Genomic DNA, 22450 nt, shown 5'->3' on the forward strand with positions numbered 1-22450 from the left:
CTTTTTTTGACTTTCTTACTCATTTTTTTCTGGTCTTATTCTGGTATTTCTTACAGATTGGAGATCTCCAGAGAAGCTATGTTGCTGCTCAGAAATCTGAAGCAGCATTTCCAGATCATGTGGATACCCAACATTTAATTAAACAGTTAAAGCAGCATTTTGCTATGCTCTGATTGTCCCTGAGACCAAGTATATTCTTACGATGGGGCATTGCACAAGGGAAAAAGTAGTGTGCTTGTATGTATAGGATATACACACAATGCTTGATATTAGTGAAGATGGCCTAAGGGAGTTTGCACAAGAATGCGTAATGAACACTTTATAATAACAGCTTTCTAAGACAGGATGTGCTATTTGTAAGTAGATCGTGAAAACTTCTCCCACATTATATGGTACGTGTTTGTTTATAATGTTTCTGAAACATTTTCATGAATTTCCTCAAATTTTTATTAATGCACATTTTTAATGTCCCTGACCTGGCCATTAGCTAGCATGTAGCTTTAGAGGTCCGAAACCTGCCATAAAAATTCCACTTTTATGGCTAAAAATGTGTATATATATTCCAGTTAGAGAGTTTACTTAGAGCTTAAAATTGTATTTAAAACTCTTTATCAAATGCTTTGTGAGACACTATGCATTTTATGTATTATGCTTTAAAATAAATCAGTGTGTAAAACACCATCATTCTGTCATTTTCCATGATTTTTTATTTTAGTTATCTCAGAAAAAACAAGTTTTTTTCCAAAGTCCAGTAATCTTAGAAATCAAGTCATTATTTTAATTTTACTTGAGATGATGTACCACCAATTTTGTATTTTCCTCAGAAGCTATTTATGGGATATCACACTTTCAATAGAAGAGTATCAGGATTAGAAATGGAGTCACAGGCCTGGAGTCCCATGGGCGGTGAGCCCCGAGAGGGTTAGGCCAGATCACTGGACTACGTATTGCAAAATCCTGCAAAGGCTCTTGAACTTGTCTCTCCTACATTTAGTGGAATTCTCATTAACGTGTTCACACAAGGAAATGTGTCAAAGGAACAAAGCCACCCAAATTTGTAGTTTGGACGTTGGGACCCATCCATGTGATTTTTCAAAAAGGTCTTAATTCCGTGAAAACTAACTTACAGATACCTATTTGTTTCTGTTCAGATTTGTATGAGTAGGATTGCTTAGCTGACAGAACAAAAAGATGTGAATTGGAGGCATTATGGAGTATGAGAGGCTGGAAGGAGTTTTAGAGAAGACATAGATGAATCATGGCGGCCCAGATGAAGGAAGCAAAGCCCAGTGGGCTGGTGGTATGGCCATGACTAGAACCCAAGATTTCACTCTTGTGCTTTTACTCTTCTTGGTTCCCCAGGATATATGCTAGCGCTTGTTTCTTAGCTCATGAGAATTTCCTCAAGCACGATCACATGTCTTAATACAGTATTCAATATCTGGGCTGAAACCTTATAACGTGAGTCATTTTCTTAGTTGATCGAAAATAAAAGTAATCGCAAAGGCTTGCATTTACCGTGGATGTTGTATGCACCCAGCTCTATTCTAAGTACTTGATGTGGATTAATCCTTTCCTTCCCACTGTAGTCCTAGAAGGTGCCGTTACTCTCATTTTACTTATCAGAAAAATGAAGCACAGAGAAGTTAACATGCTCAGGGTTATAAAGCTAATAAGCGGCAGAGCTGGGATTCAAATGCAGGCAGCGTGGCCCTTGAGGATGTGCTCTTACCCCTTATATGAAATCACCTAGTGTTTCTTCTATAAATAAAGCTACTACTGCTTTTTAAGTTTATTTATTTTAAGAGAGAGAGCATGCGTGCAAGTGTGAGTGAGGGAGGGGTAGGAGAGGGAGAGACAGAATCCCAACCAGGCTCCACACCATCAGCACAGAGCCCAACACGGGGCTCGAACTCACAAACCATGAGGTCATGACCTGAGCCAAGATCAAGAGTCAGATGCTCAACCAACTAAGCCACCCAGGTGCCCCTAAAGCTACTACTGTTTAAAATGAATGATATATGCGTTAGTAAAATTGGGTAATAAGCTAATATTAACAGCAAAAAATAAATGAGTCAGTATTCCTAAGGTAATATGAGGATATTTTCGTCTTGAATTTATGTTAATTCAATGTGAACACCAATGCAAAGAATGAGTCAGGATGGCTCCAGGCAGAATGATGGCATAAGAGAACACTGCGTCAAGAGCTACATATATCTTCACAACAAAAATTACTTCTGGACTGCATAACTGGCTTCTGTGCCAACATTATTTTTAATGTTTATTTATTTTTGAGAGAGAGAGAGAGAGGGAGAGAGAGCATGAGTGAGCAGGGTAGGGGCAGAGAGAGGGAGACACAGAATCTGAAGCAGGCTCTAGCCTCTGAGCTGTCCAGTACAGAGCTCGATGCGGGGGCTTGAACTCATTAGGCACAAGATCATGACCTGAGCCAAAGTCGGACACTTAACCGACTGAGCCACCTAGGCACCTGTGCCAACATCTCTATAGAAGGAAGGCTAACAATTGTCTTCTACCCTGGCTAAAAAGGTGTTCAGTCCATTTACAAATTGTCTGACCAAAGTTAACTTCAGCTTCCCACTGATGAAGATAGGATCTGGCAAGACCATTGCCTGCACAATAATTGCTGAGGTTGGAAGTTCCTTCCCAAATATGTCACATCCTAACCTACTCATTGTTCTGTTACATTTCCGAATAGTATGTCCCATCATCGGAGCACCCAACGTACTTTATGGCCTCGAGATGAGAAAATTAATAAAGATAGCATATCACTACATCTTTAATGTGGTTTCCACCACTAACCTTTATTAACATGAGGGATTTCTATCAAGAGCTTTCACCTGGGATTGAGTTTAAGCATTCAGAAAAACAACAAGCTTTCCAAACTTCTGTGGTAGGACTCAACATTGGAAAATAACCCAGAAATCAAATTTTGTTAAAGGACATTACTGGATAGTTTTAAGTTCTAGGGAACATATAAATTGGAATGGTCCATGGATATGTTCCAGAGTTCCAAAGTAGTTACCTAGGCTCAGATATTAGGGGGAAAGTTTTATTTAGCAATTTGAAAACAGTTGTACATCTTTTCATATACATGGCATTAGTCCTATGTTTGGCTGACCAGAAGCAACATTTTTGAGAGATGCTGTGATTTTATGTCCTTGATATTAAAGCCAAATTCTTGAGATGAAAGAACAGGGATTAATAAAAGTTAAATTATAATCCTTAGGGACTATAATATTTCCTGCACTGTGATCCTTCCCCCTCCCTGCATCCTGACTAGTAAGGAGTAGTTTGCTGGTGAAACGTAAATGACAGAAACTTCTGGAGACAGCAACCATATTATCCTAGGGAAGGAAAAGCCAAACCTAGACAGATTTAGGAAGAATTTTTTTTTTGTATTTAAATAAAGTGGACCCTTTTCCAGTGTTTGAAACTCAAGTTTCTATGGGCTCCAGCACTTTATAATGGTCACGGCCACGGCCTCTCACCTGCTCTGATCTGATAGCTTCAATTTCTTTCTCTATAGAATTTTTTTCTCTCTTTCTCTTAAAGTTTATTTATTTTAGGGGTGCCTGGGTGAGTCAGTCAGTTAACCACCTGACTCTTGGTCTCAGCTCATGTCATGATCTTGTGGTTCGTGAGTTTGAGCCCCGCATTGGGCTGCACACTTACAATGCAGGGCCTGTTTGGGATTCTATCTCTCCTGCTATATGACCCTTCCCCACTCACTCTGTTTTTCTCAAATAAATGAATTAATTTTCAAAAATTTAAAGTGTATTTATTTTGAGAGAAAGAGTGTGAATGGGAGAGGGGCAGAGAGAATCCCAAGCAGTCTCCTCACTCTCAGTGCAGAGCTTGATGTGGGGTTTGAATTCATGAACTGTGAGATCATGACTCAAACCAAAATAAAAAGTCGAACACTCAACCCACTGAACTACCCAGGTGCCCTGTCTCTCTCTGTCTTTAAAATCATGGTCCCTTCGCCTGGGTGGCTCAGTCGGTTAAGTGTCTGACTTCGGCTCAGGTCACGATCTCGCGGTCCGTGAGTTCGAGCCCCGCGTCGGGCTCTGGGCCGATGGCTCAGAGCCTGGAGCCTGCTTCTGATTCTGTGTCTCCCCCTCTCTCTGACCCTCCCCCGTTCATGCTCTGTCTCTCTCTGTCTCAAAAATAAATAAACGTTAAAAAAAAAATTTAAAAAAAAAAATCATGGTCCCTTTAAGTCTCTTCCTTTCTAGCACAACCCTAGCTCCTTTGTCATAACATCATGAAAGGGCAGGTGATGTTTGTTGCTTACTTCCTCATCTCATTTATTCTTTGACCCTCTTCAGTCTGGCTTCAAATCCAGCCACTACTGGGAACCCTTCCATTGAGGTCACTAATTACTCCCATTTAGCAAATCCAGAGTTGTTTGTTTTTTTAACATAACAGCTTTTTATTCATATTATTTATATACCATACAATTCTCTCTTTTAAAATGTACCATTTGGTGATTTTTAATATGATTACAGTTGAACGGCCATCACTATAATCAATTTTATTATTTTTTTTAATGTTTATTTTTGAGAGAAAGAGAGAGGGAGAGTGAGTGTGTAAGTGGGGGAGACACTGAATCTGAAACAGGCTCCAGGCTCTGAACTGTCAGCACAGAGCCCAATGTGGGGCTCTAACTCACAAATCATGATATCATGACCTGAGTTGAAGTAGGACGCTTAACCGACTGAGCCACCCAGACGCACCAACTATAATCAATTTTAAAAGACCTGTACACTGGAACTATAAGAAAACTATAAGACATTCACAAAAAACACAGAAGACATAAGTAAATGGAAAGATATTATACTCATGAATTGGAATACTGTTAAAATGTCCATACTATCCAAAGCAATCTACAAATTCACTTGCAATCCCTATCAAATGTTCAATGACATTTTTCACAGAAATAGATATTGAAACGTTTTTCACAATCCTAAAATTTGTATGGAACTACAAAAAAATATCAAAAAGCTAAATCAATCTTGAGAAAGAATAACAAAACTGGAGGTATCACACATCCTGATTGCAAACTATATTACAAAGCTATAATCAAAACTGTGTGGTGTTGGCATAAAAACATATATACAGATCAATGGAAAAAGATAAGGAGCCTAGAAATAACCCACACATATATGATCAATTTAGGACAAAGGGGCCAACTATGTGCAATGGGAAAAGACAGTCTCTTCAATAAATGGGGTTAGGAAAACTGGACAGTCACATGCATGAATGAAACCGGACCACTATCAAACCCCTGCACAAAAATCAAGTCCAAACAAAGTAAGTACTTGAATGTAATATCTGAAGCCATAAAACTCCTAGAAGGAAACCGACGGTAAGCTCCTTGACATTGGTTTTTGCAAATTTTTGGACTGGACACCAAAAGCATAGGCAACAAAAGCAAAAATAAACCAGTTGGACTACATCAAACCAAAAGGCTTCTGTACAGCAAAGAAAACCATCAACAAAATGAAAAGGCAACATATCGAACAGGAGAAAATATGAGAATCATATATCTAATAAGGGGTTAATATCCAAAATATATAAAGAATTCATACAACACAATGGCAAAAAAAAAAATCTTATTAAAAAACGGGCAAAGGATCTGAATAGACATTTTTGCGCGGAAGACACACAGATGGCCAACAGGTACGTGAAAAGGTGTTGAACATCACTAACCATCAGGGAAATGCAAATCAAAAGCACAGTAAGATATCACCCCATACCTGTTAGAATGGCTATTATCAAATTACAAGAAATAAGCGTTGGTGAGAATGTGGAGAAAAGGGAACCCTTGTGCACTGATGGTGGGAGTGTACATTGGTGCAGCCCCTATGGAAAATGGTATGGAGGTTGTTAAAAGAATTAAAAACAGAGTGGTCCTATGATCCAGTAGTTCCAGTTCTGGGTATTTGACTGAAGGAAGCAAAAATAACAACTCAAAAAGGGATCTGTATCCCCATGTTCACTGCAGTATTTATAATAGCCAAGATATGGAAGCAATGTTAAGTGTCCACTGAATGGATAAAGAAAATGTGGGCTATGTATACAATGGAACATTACTCAGCTTTAAAAAAGAAGGAAATCCTGCTATTTGCAACAACACAGATGAGCCTTGAGTGAATTGTGCTAAGTGAAATAAGTCAGAGAAAGACAAATATCCATATGGTATCATTTACATGTGGAATCTTACCCCTCCCTCTAAAAAAACCCTGAACCGATAGATTAAAAAAAAAATCAGTCTGGGGGTTTTACCAGAAATGGGGATGGAAGGTGGGCAAAATGGGTAAACATGAACAAAAGGTACAAACTTCCAATTATAAAATAAGTCCTGGGGATATAATGTACAGCATGGTGACTACAGTTAATAATGCTGTGTTGTATATTTGAGAGTGAATAAGAGAGTGGATCTTAAAAGTCTTCATCACTGAAAAAAAATTGTTACTATGTGAGGTGGTAAATGTTAACTCCTTATTGCGGTGATCATTTTGCAATATACACATATATCAGATCATCGTATTGTATGTCTGAAACTAACATGTTCTATGTCATTTATATCTCAATATTTTTTAAAAAATTAATGGAAGTTTTAATGTTTCATATCATGAAATGATGACCTTTTGCATGTTAAAAGCCTATCCTAGCAGATCAAACGCACTTGTAGATTTTTCCTATAGGAATTACTTAGTTATTCTTGCTAGTTTTATATCTAAGAGCTACCTACTATATTGTATTTTGACTTACACTTTCTCTTTTCTGAGGAAAACAGGTGTAGGTAAAACCCAGGTGCAAGTAAGACTTTTGGGTGGCATTGGCAGAGTAAATAAAGGACAAGTTAGAGAAGCGCATTTTCTTCCGATGAAAAGGCTTTCACGGTTATGTGTTGGTTGAGGAATCTCTAGGCAAGTTACTAATTTTCAAAAATTTCAAGAAATATACATAGAACTTAAAGGCAAATAGTTTGTTATAAATTGAACTCTCTCAACTATTTGCATCCCCCTGGCATCAGGTTCAAACCTACTTTGAATTCTGCACTTTTCATGCCTTCCCTTTATGCCACCTGTACTTCAGCCAAACATAATTATTAGTTTTCAACATATTTAGTGCATTAAGGTTTTGAGGTGTGGTTTTCTCTCAGCCTTGAACGCTCCTAACCTCAGCTGTGTGTCCAAGGCTTACTTAGGACGCCGTCAGATCCAGCTCCCTCAGGCAGTGCGCCCTAATTGTCCCCTGACTCTGAAATCCCACAACAGTGTGCTTGTACCATGCAGAGAACAAAGGAAAGCAGAAAAGAGAAGAAAGGGAACAGAGAAGAGACGCACAAACTATAAACAAACAGTATGGTAGATTTAAAGTTAACCGTATCAATAATTGTATTAAATGTAAATGGCTGTCATAACAAGCCCACCACAGACCGGGTGGCTTAAACAACGGAAATTTATTTTCTTACCATTCTGGAGCCTGGGAAGTCCAAGAGCAAGGAGCCAGCCAATTCCCTTCCTGGTGAGAGCTTTCCTCCTGACTTGTGAGTGGCTGCTTTCTTGCTGTGTCCTCACGTGGCAGAGAGAAAGAGAGTTCTGGTGTGTCTTTCTCGTTTTCCAAGGGTACCGGCTGTATTGAATTAATGTCCCACCCTTAAAAACTCATTTAACTTTAATTACCTCCTTGAAGCCCTATCTGGAAGGTAGTATTGTCAGGGGTTAAATTTGGGAGGGCACAATTTGGTCCATAGCATGGTCTAAATTAAACGCAATTTTCTCAGCTAAAAGGCAGAGATTTTCAGATTGGACAATCTACCTGCCAAATCACAAAACCTACTCTCTGGAAAAACCACACATTAAAATGTGAAGACATGAGTAGGTTACAAGTATAAGAAAAAATACACCATACTATATTAATGTCAGGTGGAGTAGTACTGTGAGCAGTCAGAGGAGAGAGGGGCTAGGGAGAGGCCAGGGAATGCTAGTGGGTGAACATATTTGGGGGGCACTAGAATATAAATTTGTCTGAATGGGAGTTGGGCAGTAGCAGCAGGAGTAGGCTGGGAAGGAGAACAAAATTTGGAGGCACAGAAAGAAATGGAACATAGAAGGTTTGTTTTTTTTTTAATTTTTAACATAGAATTTTATTTTATTTTATTTTATTTTATTTTATTTTATTTTATTTTAATTTTATTTAATTTTATTTTATTTTAATTTTATTTTATTATTTTTAAAAATTTACATCCAAATTAGTTAGCATCTAGTGCAACAATGATTTCAGGAGTAGATTCCTTAATGCCCCTTACCCATTTAGCCCATCCCCCCTCCCACAACCCCTCCAGCAACCCTCAGTTTGTTCTCCATATTAATGAGTCTCTTCTGTTTTGTCCCCCTCCCTGTTTTTATATTATTTTTGTTTGCCTTCCCTTATGTTCATCTGTTTTGTCTCTTAGAGTCCCCATATGAGTGAAGTCATATGATTTTTGTCTTTCTCTGACTAATTTCACTTAGCATAATACCCTCCAGTTCCATCCACATAGTTGCAAACGGCAAGATTTCATTCTTTTTGATTGCTGAGTAATATTCCGTTGTGTGTGTGTGTGTGTGTGTGTGTATATATATATATATATATATACACCACATTTTCTTTATCCATTCATCCGTCGATGGACATTTGGGCTCTTTCCATGCTTTGGCTGTTGTTGATAGTGCTGCTATAAACATGGGGGTGCATGTGTGCCTTCGAAATAGTACACCTGTATCCCATGGATAAATGCTTAGTAGTGCAATTGCTGGGTCATAGGGTAGTTCTATTTTTAGTTTTTTGAGGAACCTCCATCCTGTTTTCCAGAGTGGCTGCACCAGCTTGCATTCCCACCAACAATGCAAAAGAGATCCTCTCTCTCCACATCCTTGCCAACATCTGTTGTTGCCTGAGTTGTTAATGTTAGCCATTCTGACAGGTGTAAGGCGGCATCTCATTGTGGTTTTGATTTGTATTTCCCTGATGATGAGTGATGTTGAGCATTTTCTCATGTGTCAGTTGGCCATCTGGATGTCTTCTTTGGAGAAGTGTCTATTCATGTCTTTCGCCCATTTCTTCACTGGATTATTTGTTTTTTGGGTGTTGAGTTTGATAAGTTCTTTATAGATTTTGGATACTAACCCTTTATCTGATATGTCCTTTGCAAATATCTTCTCCCATTCTGTAGGTTGCCTTTTAGTTTTGCTGATTGTTTCCTTCACCGTGCAGAAGCTTTTTATTTTGATGAGGTCCCAGTAGTTCATTTTTGCTTTTGTTTCCCTTGCCTCCAGAGACGTGTTGAGTAAGAAGTTACTGTGGGCAAGATCAAAGAGGTTTTTGTCTGCTTTCTCCTTGAGGGTTTTGATGGCTTCCTGTCTTACATTGAGGTCTTTCATCCATTTTGAGTTTATTTTTGCATATGGTGCAAGAAAGTGGTCCAGGTTCATTCTTCTGCATGTCACTGTCCAGTTTTCCCAGCACCACTTGCTGAAGAGACTGTCTTTATTCCATTGGATATTCTTTCCTGCTTTGTCAAAGATTAGTTGGCCATACGTTTGTGCGTCCATTTCTGGGTTCTCTATTCTATTCCATTGATCTGAGTGTCTGTTCTTGTGCCAGAATATAGAAGGTTTTGATTCCCTAGTTAAGGAGTTCAAGCTTTACCTGAGTTCAGGTTGAAGAGGAGGCAGGTGTTTTGTAAGAATTGATCTGGAGGCAATGTTGAGGATCAGTTGGAGAAGATAAAGACAGAGATTTTAAATTAAGTTTTCTAGGAAGGGTGTGAAAATGAATATATTTACATTAGATAATAAATAAAAATTTCCCAACTGCACAGTACATGCATCTGATCGGACAGTATATGCCACATCTCTGCTTGGTTTCACCCTTTTCTCTTTCCCATTTGCACTCAAATGCATAAAAATTTGCCTAGATAGTCCCAACTCATGAAAAGAACACTGACTGTCACAGATGGTGCTTCACTAATCATGGCTTGCAACAAACAGTTTTAACAAGATTGCTGTCTTAAAAAAAAAACAACAAACGCAGGGCTACTAGTTATGTGATATTTTGTATTTCATGAAACAGGAATTTGGGGAAAATAAAAACAGTAATACTTACCCAGGTGACAGTTTTTTTCCATTATAATATTTGTTACAACATTAGAATTAGAGTCTAGGGGGAGGCTGTGGGTAGCCTGATGTATCTAAAGTTTGAGAACCAATTTTCCAGGTGGTTTCTTTCTTTTCTTTCTTTCTTTCTTTTCTTTCTTTCTTTCTTTCTTTCTTTCTTTCTTTCTTTCTTCTTTCTTCTTTCTAATATGGAATGCTTCACAGATTTGTGTGTCATCCTTGCGCAGTGGCTATGCTAATCTTCTCTGTATCGTTCCAATTTTAGTATATGTGCTGCCAAAGCCAGCACGCCAGGTGGTTTCTAAGAGCACCTTTACCTTTAAATTCCTCAAAAGACACAAACTATTGGGCATCTGGGTGGCTCAGTTGGTTAAGTATCTGATTCCCGATTTCAGCTCAGGTCATGATCTCACAGTCATAAGATCAAGCCTCGCCTCTGGCTACACACTGAGCATAGAGCCTGCTTAAGATTCTCTCCCCACCCCCCACCCCCAACCTGCATGCTCTCTCTCTCTTTCTCTCTCTCTCTCTCTCAAAAAAAAAAAAAAAGACACAAACTATTGAAGCACCTTCAAGAATAGATAATCCAAATAGACCTGTAGCTATTAAAGAATCCACGTAGGGGTGGCTGGGTGGCTCTGTCGGTTAAGCCTCTGACTTTGGCTCAGGTCATGATCTCATGGTTCGTGGGTTCAAGCCCCACACTGGGTTCCGTGCAGCCTGGAGACTGCTTGGGATTCTGAGTCTCCCTCTCTGTCTCTGCCCTTCCTCTGCTCACTCTCTCTATCTCTCTTTCAAAAATAAACAAACATTTAAAAAATTAAAAAAAAATCCACCTATTACTACCACTCAAATGGGAGGTGTCCGGTAAAGCTCCATTGGGAAGGGTCCCAGCTTTCTTTAGAGAGAGGCCTTCAAACTGAAGGATCCAGATTACCTTTTGAGACCCTCATGAAATACTTGTGAACAGAGGTGGGGAGAGAGGACATCATAATGATAGGTAATGACTATGTATTAAGTGCTCATTGCTTGTAATCTTTACAACTCCCCAAGTTAACAGTCATGATTCCTATTTTCCTGGCGATAACCTCAGGGGTGTCACATACTGTGTCCAAGGGCACTCGATAGTAAAAGGCAGAGCTGGGAATCTCAGCCTCTTGGTGTGCTGTCTCCTTCCAGCCAGTTAAGAACAGATAAGGTGGCAAAAGTAGAAGACAAGGTGGCAGCTCTCCACGAACGCGATAAACATCAAGATGTGACGCAACGAATGGTCCACGCGCAATGAGAGGTCTCCCATCAGACTGTGTCCTGATGGTTCCATGAGTTCTATGAGTCACAATGTGCTTTCATGATCTTCTCTGACACTCTCAGCAACCCTGTGGGGCTAGCAGTCCAGCAGTTTGGATCTCTATCTTACAGATGAGAAACACAAAGTTCAGAGACATATAATGCAGCCCCACCCCTGCCATAGCGACACCTTTATAAGACAGAGTTTGAGGACTTAAATACCTCTGCTCCCCACTATACCGATACATTTCCACTTTCCCAACCATGCAGCCTGCTAATAGCGTAGACACTAACTGAAAGGCAAAGCTGAATATTTTAAACTTCCCAGGCTAGGGAGTCCTGTGACCGGAAGTCGTCGCCTCAACCAGCGTTGAGCACGTCTTAGTTTCGTTACACCGAATAAGCATGGAAGATGTTCATTCGTTGGAAAGGAAGCAAGAAAAAAATCCCAAATGGCTGCGACAGAGACAGGAGGCATTACATCCCTTCCATTCTGACCTGCCAGGTTTATAGAGGGCTTATTTTGGTTTTATGCCCCTTTATAATGGATTTCCAATCAGAAAAAAATTTCTCAGCGACTTCCATTGAAAAGAACATGCATTCTCAGGGCTGTACTGATTCTCAGGTCTTGATACTGATTTCCCAGGACAAACCTCCTTAGTTTCATATCCTTGAAGATTTTCAGCAAGCAGCTGTTCCAGGTGCACAGTGACATAGGGGCAGGCAAGATGACAAGAGCTGAGAAAGTTCTAGTCTAGGTCACCCCAAGAGTCCATGGTGAGCATGGCATTTGAAGCTGGAGCCTTCTGGTTTGTTGTCTTTAAAATAGCTATGTGGATCTTGCAACTAACTCCAAAGCATATCTGTATTTGTTTTAATACAAAAATAATATATCCCTCACATCTTCACACAAAGTAGTTGTTCCAGGATGAAGGTCTATAATTTAGCCTGTGGTTTCCTCAGCAGTACCCACACCATCCTTCTATTTTCTCAGCTCTAGGGAGAAGAATTAAGTGGATGAAGTTTGCCTTGTTTAGTGCCTCCCCTCCCGCTCTGGCTCACCTTGCCTCCTTTCCCAGCAGTCAGGTCTTGGGGTCCTGCCCTGCCCTGCCCGGCAGTATCTCCTATTCTAGACCTTTTGTCCCTTCACCAATACTTGCCAGTTCTGTCTTCCTTCAAGGTGATGTCAGATTTCTCTTTAATGTTGGAGGTTTATATGTTTCTCCCTCCTAAGTAAAATACATGTAATTTTACATGGGATTTCAGGCATTATGGCAGAATGACCCGAGAGATATCTGGGGGCAGGAGGAGCTCCATGGCATCCCTAAGCTCATACCATAAAAGCAGCCACTTTGGCAGGGGCATTGCTCTTGCCGATCCCCAAACCATGAGTGTGGCTGGTGAAGTTATCACAGCAAAGAGACAGAAAGCTTTAGATCCCATTTATTCAAATTGTTTTTCTGGGCTTTCATCATGGTATGCTTGGAGCTGTACTCGGTGGAGTTTAATTTTCAAATGTGATACAGGGATATGACAACAATGACAGCAGGATTCAAAGAAAGGTTGACCTAAGCCCATGATGGTATCCAGGTTCCTAGGAGCCCAGAAAATGGTGGCTATACTTGGTTTATCCTTCAGGTCAACCATTGCTCATTGAGATCTGAATCTGTTTCTAGTACATCCTGTTAAAATTCTTAGGGCCTACTCTCCCATGAATAAAAGTGTTAATTACATTTTCAAAGCTGTAAACTCAACACAATGTGTTTGGAAGGGGGTGGGAGGATGAATAAGTGTTTCGAGACACTTTCTGTGCTGGCTTTGTTCACACATCCATTTCTGCCCACATGGTGCCACACACATTACACCTTTGGGGTTCTGCGGAGTGTTTTCTTGGTGTGTGTGTGTGTGTGTGTGTGTGTGTAGGTGTATATATGGTGGGGGGATCATATTCTTTTTTTTAATTGTAAATTAATCTGAAGATCCTAAAAGTTGCTATGTAGATACCATTTGGGAAATCAATATCTTCCATTTGCTTTAAAATACAGAAACAGGGGCGCCTGGGTGGCTCAGTCGGTTAAGCGGCCGACTTCGGCTCAGGTCATGATCTCGCGGTCTGTGAGTTCGAGCCCCGCGTCGGGCTCTGTGCTGACAGCTCAGAGCCTGTAGCCTGTTTCAGATTCTGTGTCTCCCTCTCTCTGACCCTCCCCCGTTCATGCTTTGTCTCTCTCTGTCTCAAAAATAAACAAACATTAAAAAAATTAAAAAATAAAATACAGAAACAATATTTATACTCATGGGGCCTCATGTAAGCTGCATCAATCAACTACATGAATAGACATATTGTTATGGTTCCAGCAGGACCCATGATCTCTCTTGGACATATCTGCTCCCTATCTGCAGACAGGTTTAAACAACATATCCGCATCCCCTCCCCTCCCATCCCCTCGGCCTCTCCCCTCCTTGCAATTGGGAGCAGAGTAGCCAATTCCTTGGCCAGGCAGGACTGGTCTGGCTTTCTCACATGGTGATGGCACTAGAACTGAAAGGCAGAGAGGAGTTGAGGCGTCCCGGAGGAGAGTCAGAGAACATTCCCTTTAGCTTCTTTCTACTGATTTGGGAGTTTTACAAGTTCTATCTGTGTCTTTTTCGTAGTTATTCTTAATATTTAGAGGCATCCTCAATTTAAGTCTCTAATGTTTTCCAGACTTTGCCTGTGTAATTTGAAACCCTTCAGTCTTAACGTGGTAACATCTAGCTCAGTTAGCCAGTGTGTGCCATCTTTTCTGTCCTTCTCTCGATCCACACCAACCCCCATAAAGGTCCAAGCCTTTGTTGACCTACAATGGCATGGCACAAAATCTAGAACCATGTTGTCTTACCTTAATATGCTTTCATTTGGGGGATCCCACAGGGCAGGAAGACATCCAAAATCAAGCTGTCAGCAAGGCTCTGCTGCCTCTGAAGTCTTCCTCAAAGCCAGTCAATCCTTGGTATTCCTTGGCTGGTAGTTGTGTCACTCCAGGCTCCACCTTTACTGTCACGTGGTTTCCTTCCCTTCAGGTCTGTACGTGTCCTCTCCTCTTCTTGTAAGGACATCAGTAATTGGATTTAGGACCCACTTTAATACAACACGACCTTGTCTTAACCCAATTACATCTGCAAAAGACCCTTTTCTACATAGGCAGTATTCTGAGGTTCTGGGTGGGCATGAATATTTGGAAGACACTAGTCATCCCACCACAGAGGATGATGCACATGGGGTATAATGGTCTAATTCTCCGAATGAAGTCTGTCATTTCCCATCACCTTTGCTGGGGCCAGCCTTCTCTGGAAGGGGATTTTCGGGTAATCTTCGGAGCAAATATCTTGATAGGTTATGGAGGGTAGAGTGCTGCTCTGGGCACAGCAGGTCATGACGGGTAAGTGTACTAATAAAAGAGAGACTGAAGTTCCCTTCTGCAAATTGGAAAGTCACCGGCTGCACACCCCGCAGGGCCTGGAAAAATGAACCTCCTCCTCACCCTCTTTTTTGTGTTCTTGATAAAGGGCTCTGACTCAGAGGAAAAATACACAGGCAGCCAGGGGCCATGTTTACAGTTAAGTCCACATGGCAGTAACAGAAGCCTGCTGGGAGGAATTAGGGCTATTATGTGTGTGGCAGAATCTGTGTGAATAGTGGCCCATGCCTTTGTGGTGAACTGGGGCAAGAATGGCTGGCAGGTGAAGGGACATTAGTGGACAGTGGGGAAAGGTTTGTCTTGGGATGAATATTTAGATGGCAGTTATTTATTCAACAAACCCTTACTATGCCAGGCGCTGTATTGTATTGTATTGTATTGTATTGTATTGTATCCCTTCTTCAGTATAACTCAAATATGAAGTATAGGCATATTTCCTACGGTTAAATCCTCAAAATGTGTGGAAAATCTCATCTGAAGTAGACATAGCTTTGCTTCAAGCTGAGTTAACCAAAGCATAGGATGTTGACCTAAAATAACTAGGAATTGGGCTGAGAGTTAAATGGGAAATGTCAGAGTTTGTAGGAGACTCCAAAAGGCAGATGAAATCAACCTGGGGTCCAGAGCAGATGCCCCTGAAATCTACGAACCTAAGATGATTCCTTAGCCAGGGTTACATTAGGCTTTGTGGAAAAGCCTAGCAAAAAGAAACCATAAACTTTATCATATATTCCAGAAAATGTGTTGCCTTTTGAGTTTATGTAAAGAGAATTGCTCAAAGGAAAAAGTTGAAACATCTTCCTCTAAAACAACCTTGCACATAAACCTTAACAATGTGCTCCTCAGCTGGATAATGTCTTTTGCCTTTAAAAGTGTGACTGATGGGGCGCCTGGGTGGCGCAGTCGGTTAAGCGTCCGACTTCAGCTCAGGTCACGATCTCGCGGTCCGTGAGTTCGAGCCCCGCGTCGGGCTCTGGGCTGACGGCTCGGAGCCTGGAGCCTGTTTCCGATTCTGTGTCTCCCTCTCTCTCTGCCCCTCCCCCGTTCATGCTCTGTCTCTCTCTGTCCCAAAAATAAATAAAAAACGTTGAAAAAAAAATTAAAAAAAAAAAATAAATAAAAGTGTGACTGTCGATCCAGGCTCTGGAAGCTCGTAGAGGTGAGGGGATTTCTTTCTCTTTATGGGCACCTAATCCAAGTAATCACTCATTCAGACATGTCTCTGGAGTGATTACCAGGAGCCAGGCACTAGTTGCTCATGAAGTCATAGCATTTGGGAGTCAGAAGAGCTTGCACAAAGTGTTTGGTCCCTCCCCTTCATGTCTCAGATGAGGACACTGCTCAGGATGTTGGAGGCCTGGCTCAACACCACCACAGCCAGAGGGACCAGGTGTTCTGAGCCATGTTGAATGCTTTCTGTGCAAGGCCATTGTTATGGACCGAATGTGCTCCCCACCAAATTCATATGTGGAAGCCCTAACCACCCAGTATGATGGTATTAGGAGGTGGGGCCTCTGGGAGATGATTAGGTTCCGATGGGGTCATGAGGACGAGAAGAGCAAAAGACCACCACTCTCTCTCTCAACCATGTGAGCACACAGTGGTAAGGCATACTTATGTGAGCCAGGAGGAGGGACCTCACCAGTAATGGAATCTGCTGGCACCTTAAATTAGGACTTCCCAACCTCAAGAACTGTAAATAAATGTCTGTTCTTTAAGCCACCTAGTGCATGGTATTTTGTGACAACAGTAGAGCTAAGACAGCCTTATTATCCCTTATTATTATTGTTTTTTTTTTTTTCTAAAGTCTTGGTATCGGCTTGTTTTTCCATTATTTCAAACAACTCCCTCCATCTGACCCCATTCTCAAAAGCAAAACAAAACAAGCAAAAAAGCAAAACAGAATTTGAAATATACTTGTAGAAGTCAAATCCAAATAATGAAAAATGAAGAAACAACAAACAACTAAAACCTAAATGACAAAGACACTTGAATTCAAGCGAACCTATCTGAAGTTATCATCAGCATGATAAAGCTCTAATGCATTGCTACAACCCAGGTGTGCTGCGAATTTTGCCCAGGTGAAGATCAAAATCTGTGAGTGTAGATAATAGGAATGCAGCATCTCTAAGGGCTTTTCCAAACTAAAATTCCATGATCCAATTTTTTCTTTTTCCTTTTTTTGCCTTTTGAAACCCATAATTTTGCTCACATGGTATAACTGACCCACAAGTTTTCTCTTTTCCAAGGGATAATTAGCAAAAGGTTTGATTAAATTCTAACAATTAATTCAATTCCATCCACTGTCCTGCAGCCCAGTATAACCATATATGTAATGATTTTATGTCTTTCACACCAAAATGTGTGTGTATATACCCTTAAGGCAAAGTAACAAAAGTTTCCATAAAACTTACATGACTCCTTATCTCAACAGCTACGGAGACTTGAAAATATAAAATCCATTTTTTAATGCAATCTTAACATCAAGCTAGGAGATTGGGCTTTCCTTCTATATGAGAATGGGAATCTTCTCGCCCAAATCATTATTATAAGGTTTTTGAAATAGTAATATCTATTTTCATATGAACCAATCTGGAATTAACTTTTCTTTGCCTGTCTGTGCGTATGTTTGACATTCAGGGGTTAGTCATTTTGTATCAGGTGCTCACTCATAAGCAGATACCAGATATCCCCTGTATAAAGGAAATATGGATAAGAAAATTGAGGGCTTGGAAGTGGCTCAAGAACACATACTTAAGTAGCTGACCCTACTGTAGCCATGTTGTCCTACCCCAAAGTCATCTGAGACTCATTAGCATGTTGCCAAACCTGTACTAATACAGCTTAATTTTACTCATGGGAAAGGCTTTTGAGTGTGCTGTGTTTCTTACAATGTTGTGTGAAGACCATCTGAATGAGAAACTCCTTGGGAAGCGTCTTTTTTTTTTGGCTTTATTTTTAATGTTTGTTCAGTTTTGAGAGTAACAGTGTGAGCAGGGGAGGGGCAGAGAGAGGGGGGTACAGAGGATCCGAGGCAGGCTCTGTGCTAACAGCAGCAAGCCCGATGTGGGACTCGAAATCAAAACCATGAGATCATGACCTGAGCTGAAGTCGGATGCTCAACTGCCTGAGCCACCCAGGTGCCCTGGGAAGGGTGTCCTTTTTAAAAACACAAATTGCTAGGCCGTCTATCCATCCCTAAGTAAATCAGATTGTGGGGAAGGGTCCCAGGCATAAACATTGTAGACGTGTTCTGTGGTTGATGCTTAGGCTTATTAAGGCGTTAGAACTGTTTTTAGAAAGGACATTGATTCATAGCAGAGTAATCACCATAGTAACCTAGGGACCCATCACCTGAACTGTATTCCCCGTGATTTCATGTTTACTGTCTCCTACTTTAAGTGATAGATCAGAGAGAAATAAAACCCACGAGGATCTGGGCAAGCCATCACTTATTCATTAACACAGCTCCACGTCCAGAAACAGCCTGACATGACAACTTTTCTATCTTGGTTATGGTCGCCTCCAGACAACAGAACGACAGGGTCGTGGATCCCCTTCAACAGACCAGAGATATGCTTGCTCCCGAGTGGCCTCTTCAGGGACACATCGTCATTCTGCCAGCCTTGCCCACGTGCGACATGGCAGGGTGACCCCTGAGGGAAATGCTGTGTGCTAATTCTATCCCAATCCCTCACCTCATCAAGTGCAAGGATCCATGAATCAGACAACAACTCAGAGATGGAAATAAAAAGGCATTCAGAATAATTTTAGGAAGAGACGGGATGGGCCACTTTTAGAACTCTAGTACCAAAACGTGAGAAAAGAAGAGAAAATGAGACAGAATATGAATTTTCCATCTTCCATTTTCTGAGCTGGTCTGCAATTCCCTCCTGATAAAGCAGTTTGACTAAAGCTCAGGTGATGGGCCTTTGGTTGCCATGGCAATCACTCAGCTGTGTGCAGCACCTAATGCGTCTCTAATTTTCCTGCAGAAGTGCACCCAAGGTCAGCAGAGGACACACAATGCCTGTCCCAGACTCCTGGGGACAAAGTTGGGCTCTGCCTGGCACATGACCAAAACGTCTTTGAAATTCATTCCATTCCTTCAAATATTAGTGATCGTTTTGACATGATACAAAATGAGGCAGGTTGGAATGTTGGCATGAAGGAAACAGAATTTTATTTTTACGTAACTCAACTCGGTTATGATTTCTATCTTTATCCCAATGAGATAGTGTGAAAATCCCATCAGTCTTTAGGGATCACCATGCTTTCTCAGGGTTGTGTGAAGGTGTTGGTTGGAGGTGGGGGGCAGGGGTTGGTTACAGGCTACCGGGTTTGGGGAGGGAACATCTAGACACACAGGTTGCCACTGAGACCTCCCTCCTTCCTGTCCACGTGGCTGTCCTCGGTCCTGCAGAACTCATCAAACTCAGCTTTCATCAGTTTCCTTCAGTCCCCTCAAATATTTTCTAGCATCTGAGTAGGAAGGAACCTCTCCCTTTCAAGGGTCTCCCATGCATTTTGTCTACACCCTATCCTTTCTCCTGACCATGGGCTTAGAGTTTTAGAAACTCAGAAAGACTATTTTCTGCCCGGCTCTATTTCTCCTTTGAGACATTTAGTCAATAACTATTTATTGAGCGGCTACTAAATGCTAAGTACTGTTCTAAGCTATGGAGACACAGTAGGAGAAAAAATACACAAAAAAATCCTTGTGATTATGGGGCTTATGCTCTACCAGGGGAGACAGACAACAGTCAGCAAGTGTAACAACAGATAAAGGAGAAGATACACGCTAGGGAAAAATAGAACAAGAGCAGGGGGACCAGGAGGGTGGAGAGAAAGCAGCGGGTTGCAATTTTAGAGAGAGGATGGGGTAAGACTTGTGGAGGTGACATTTGAGCACAGACATAAGGAAAGTTGAGGGAATAAGCTAAGTGGGTATCTTAGGGAAGAGTGTTCCAGGCAGACGGAACAGCTCAAGCCAAGGCCTTAGGACGGGAACATGTTTGGTATTGTTCGAGAGCTGCAAACAGACCAGTATGGCTGCAGGGTGTGAGAGGGAGAGCAGCAAAGGTAAGGTCAGAGGTGTGTGTGTGTGTGTGTGTGTGTGTGTGTGTGCACGCATCCATGTGTGCGCCCGCACATACGTGTGTGGAGGGGTGTTCTGAGAGATCATTAGGGTCTCGTAAGCCCCTGCAAGGGCTTTTCTGAGTGAGGTGGGGCATCACTGCTAAATTCTGATTAGGAATATAATCTGGATTTAGGTTCTAAAAGGAACCCTGGCTGCTGTGATAAGGATAGACCCTAAAGAGTGAAAATAAGAACATAAGTTCTTGTGTAAGAACACTGCAGAAGCCCAGACGGGAGCCGGGCAAATGAGAAGTGGTCAGATTCTAGGGTTACGACCCTCCTCCACTTCCACCTCCACCAGGTTTTTTTTTTTTTTATCATGTCCTCTAAGTTTCTCCTTTACCCCCACTGCTAGAGGTGGTCATCACAAAGCCATATTTTATATAGAATGTGTGATCGGTTTTCCAGCAGTTTTGCTTCCTGACAAGCGGAACGCCCTTCAGGGATAAGGCAGGAATCACTTGTGCCCTAGCAGTTCCTGGTAACATGAGTCATTAAAAAAAAAAAAAAAAAAAGCCATCTAGTAACTTGATTTGCGAATGACCTCACAATTTGAGTCATACGATCTAAACTTCATTAAATCTGGGAGGACGTGTCCTATCACATGCTGTACCAATTAAGCACTTCTTTAAAAAAATACTTTACTTCTGTGTTCTGTAGCAATCTGTCTCTTCTGAACTGCTATATAACAGCCCAGCTTCTCTGAGGGCCTCTTATGACTTTTGAACGAAATCTCAGCTGTTTTCGGGGCATATATGGGTATCCATTCTACACAAGACTTGGAGATTGTTGCTCTGGTTTAAAACACAACAATATCAGGGGTGTTAGAGCAGAAGCGGCTGGCATCTTGGGATTATTTCAGCTGCTTTTTGTTAACATTCGTTCTGGATGCAGCGGTTTCTGCTTGGGAGCCATTTAAACTGTAGTTACAGGAGTGCCCGGGTGGCTCAATTCGGGTAAGCGTCTCTTAATCTCCTCTCAGGTCATGATCTCATGGTTCATGGGACTGAGTACCGAGCCGGGCTCTATGCTGACAGTGTGCTTGGGATTCTCTCTCCCTCTCTCTCTGCCCCTCCCCACTCATGCTCTCTCTCTCTCTCTCAAGATAAATAAATAAACGTTAAAAAAAAAAAAGTGTAGTTGAAACTACTGTATACGCAGAAGAAAGTTTATCTATTTTCACTGCTTTAAAATCTTCAAGTTTTGTTTGTTTTTGTTTTGGATCTCCTTTTGTAAGTCTCTTCGGTTTATTAGGTGCTGAGCCGGTCAGGATTCCTGGTTGTGAACCACAGAAATCAAGTATGGCTAACTCGAGTGGAGTGGAGAGTGAGTCAGAAGACGTGAGACAGAGCCCAGAAATGACGAGATGGCTGGAGAATCAACCTCGAAGGACAGGCAGGGGACGGGGGAGGAAAGGGATAGCCAAGGCCACTGTGATGGACCTGATGCTTGTGTTCCTTCCAAATTCATATGTTGAATTCCAGTGTGATAGTATTAGGACATGGGATATTTGGGAGGTAATGAGTCATGAGAATGGGGCCCTCATGAATCAGATTAGTGCCCTTATAAAACGGACCCCACAGAGCTCCGTAGCTTTCTTCTGGCCCTATGAGGATACAACCCAGAGTCTGCAGTCTGCAGTCTAAAAAAGGGCTCTCACTGGAACCCAACCATTTTCTTTGGCCCCAATAGCCAAGTTCTATTGATTCTTTAAAATGTCTCTTGGCTCCTTATTAGTCATTGTTAATTTTACCATCTTTGTTTAGGCCCTAGTGACATGTTGCCTGAGATCCATCTAGTTTCTCCCTGCCCTGACTCATCCACCCCATCGGACATGGTGTTTGCCAAACCCAATAACAACCTGGCTTTCTTAAAATTTCTGTGGCAGACCCAACACGAGGTCTTTAGCCTGGTGGTAAGTGTCTCTCCTTCCCTTGTCTTCATCTCTGCAAGTTCGCGTGCACACGTCATGCTCCCATCTCAGTACATTTTCACCTTTGGTTGCAATCTTTCCATTGCCCCTCACTCCCCGCAGGAATAAGTTCCCCGATGGAGCATGCGGTACACTAGGCTTTCCGCACCTGTGCCTGCCTACAGTCAGCCTGTTCCACGCAGTCTAAAGCTGTTTTATTCCTCAGTGCCAATAACGTATGCTTTTGTGTTCTCCCAGACCAGAATGCCTGCCCATATCTTTCTTCTTTACAAACTCTTATTTACCCTTAAAGATTTACCTTATTTACCCTTAAATGATTTACCATTCACTTAGCCCATAATTACTGAGTCCCTAATGTGTGTCACATACTCTCCCGGGGGGAGCGAGCTCGTCAGACAGGATTCCTGCTCATGGATCCGATGTTTCAGAAGAAGAGACCCAAC

The 22450-nt window shown here is 41.6% G+C and overlaps 1 protein-coding gene and 1 non-coding gene across 7 annotated transcripts in view; one reads left to right on the forward strand and one right to left on the reverse strand.

Annotated features, from left to right (window-relative positions):
* TTC8 (tetratricopeptide repeat domain 8) overlaps nt 1-681 on the forward strand; it is a 59728-nt gene extending 59047 nt beyond the window's left edge. For all 6 annotated transcript variants that reach the window (XM_058739971.1, XM_058739966.1, XM_058739968.1 and 3 more), the window contains one exon: nt 57-681. In XM_058739971.1, the coding sequence (XP_058595954.1) occupies nt 57-173 (117 nt within the window). In that variant the 3' untranslated portion in view covers nt 174-681. The remainder of the gene's footprint in view (nt 1-56) is intronic.
* Nucleotides 682-10372: 9691 nt separating this feature from the next.
* Nucleotides 10373-10479, reverse strand: LOC131518325 (U6 spliceosomal RNA). Its single transcript, XR_009265016.1, has one exon. It is a non-coding gene; the product is annotated as a U6 spliceosomal RNA (small nuclear RNA).
* Nucleotides 10480-22450: the final 11971 nt, after the last annotated feature.

This window comes from Neofelis nebulosa, chromosome 7 (genome assembly GCF_028018385.1).
Source record: "Neofelis nebulosa isolate mNeoNeb1 chromosome 7, mNeoNeb1.pri, whole genome shotgun sequence".
Taxonomy (NCBI): domain Eukaryota; kingdom Metazoa; phylum Chordata; class Mammalia; order Carnivora; family Felidae; genus Neofelis; species Neofelis nebulosa.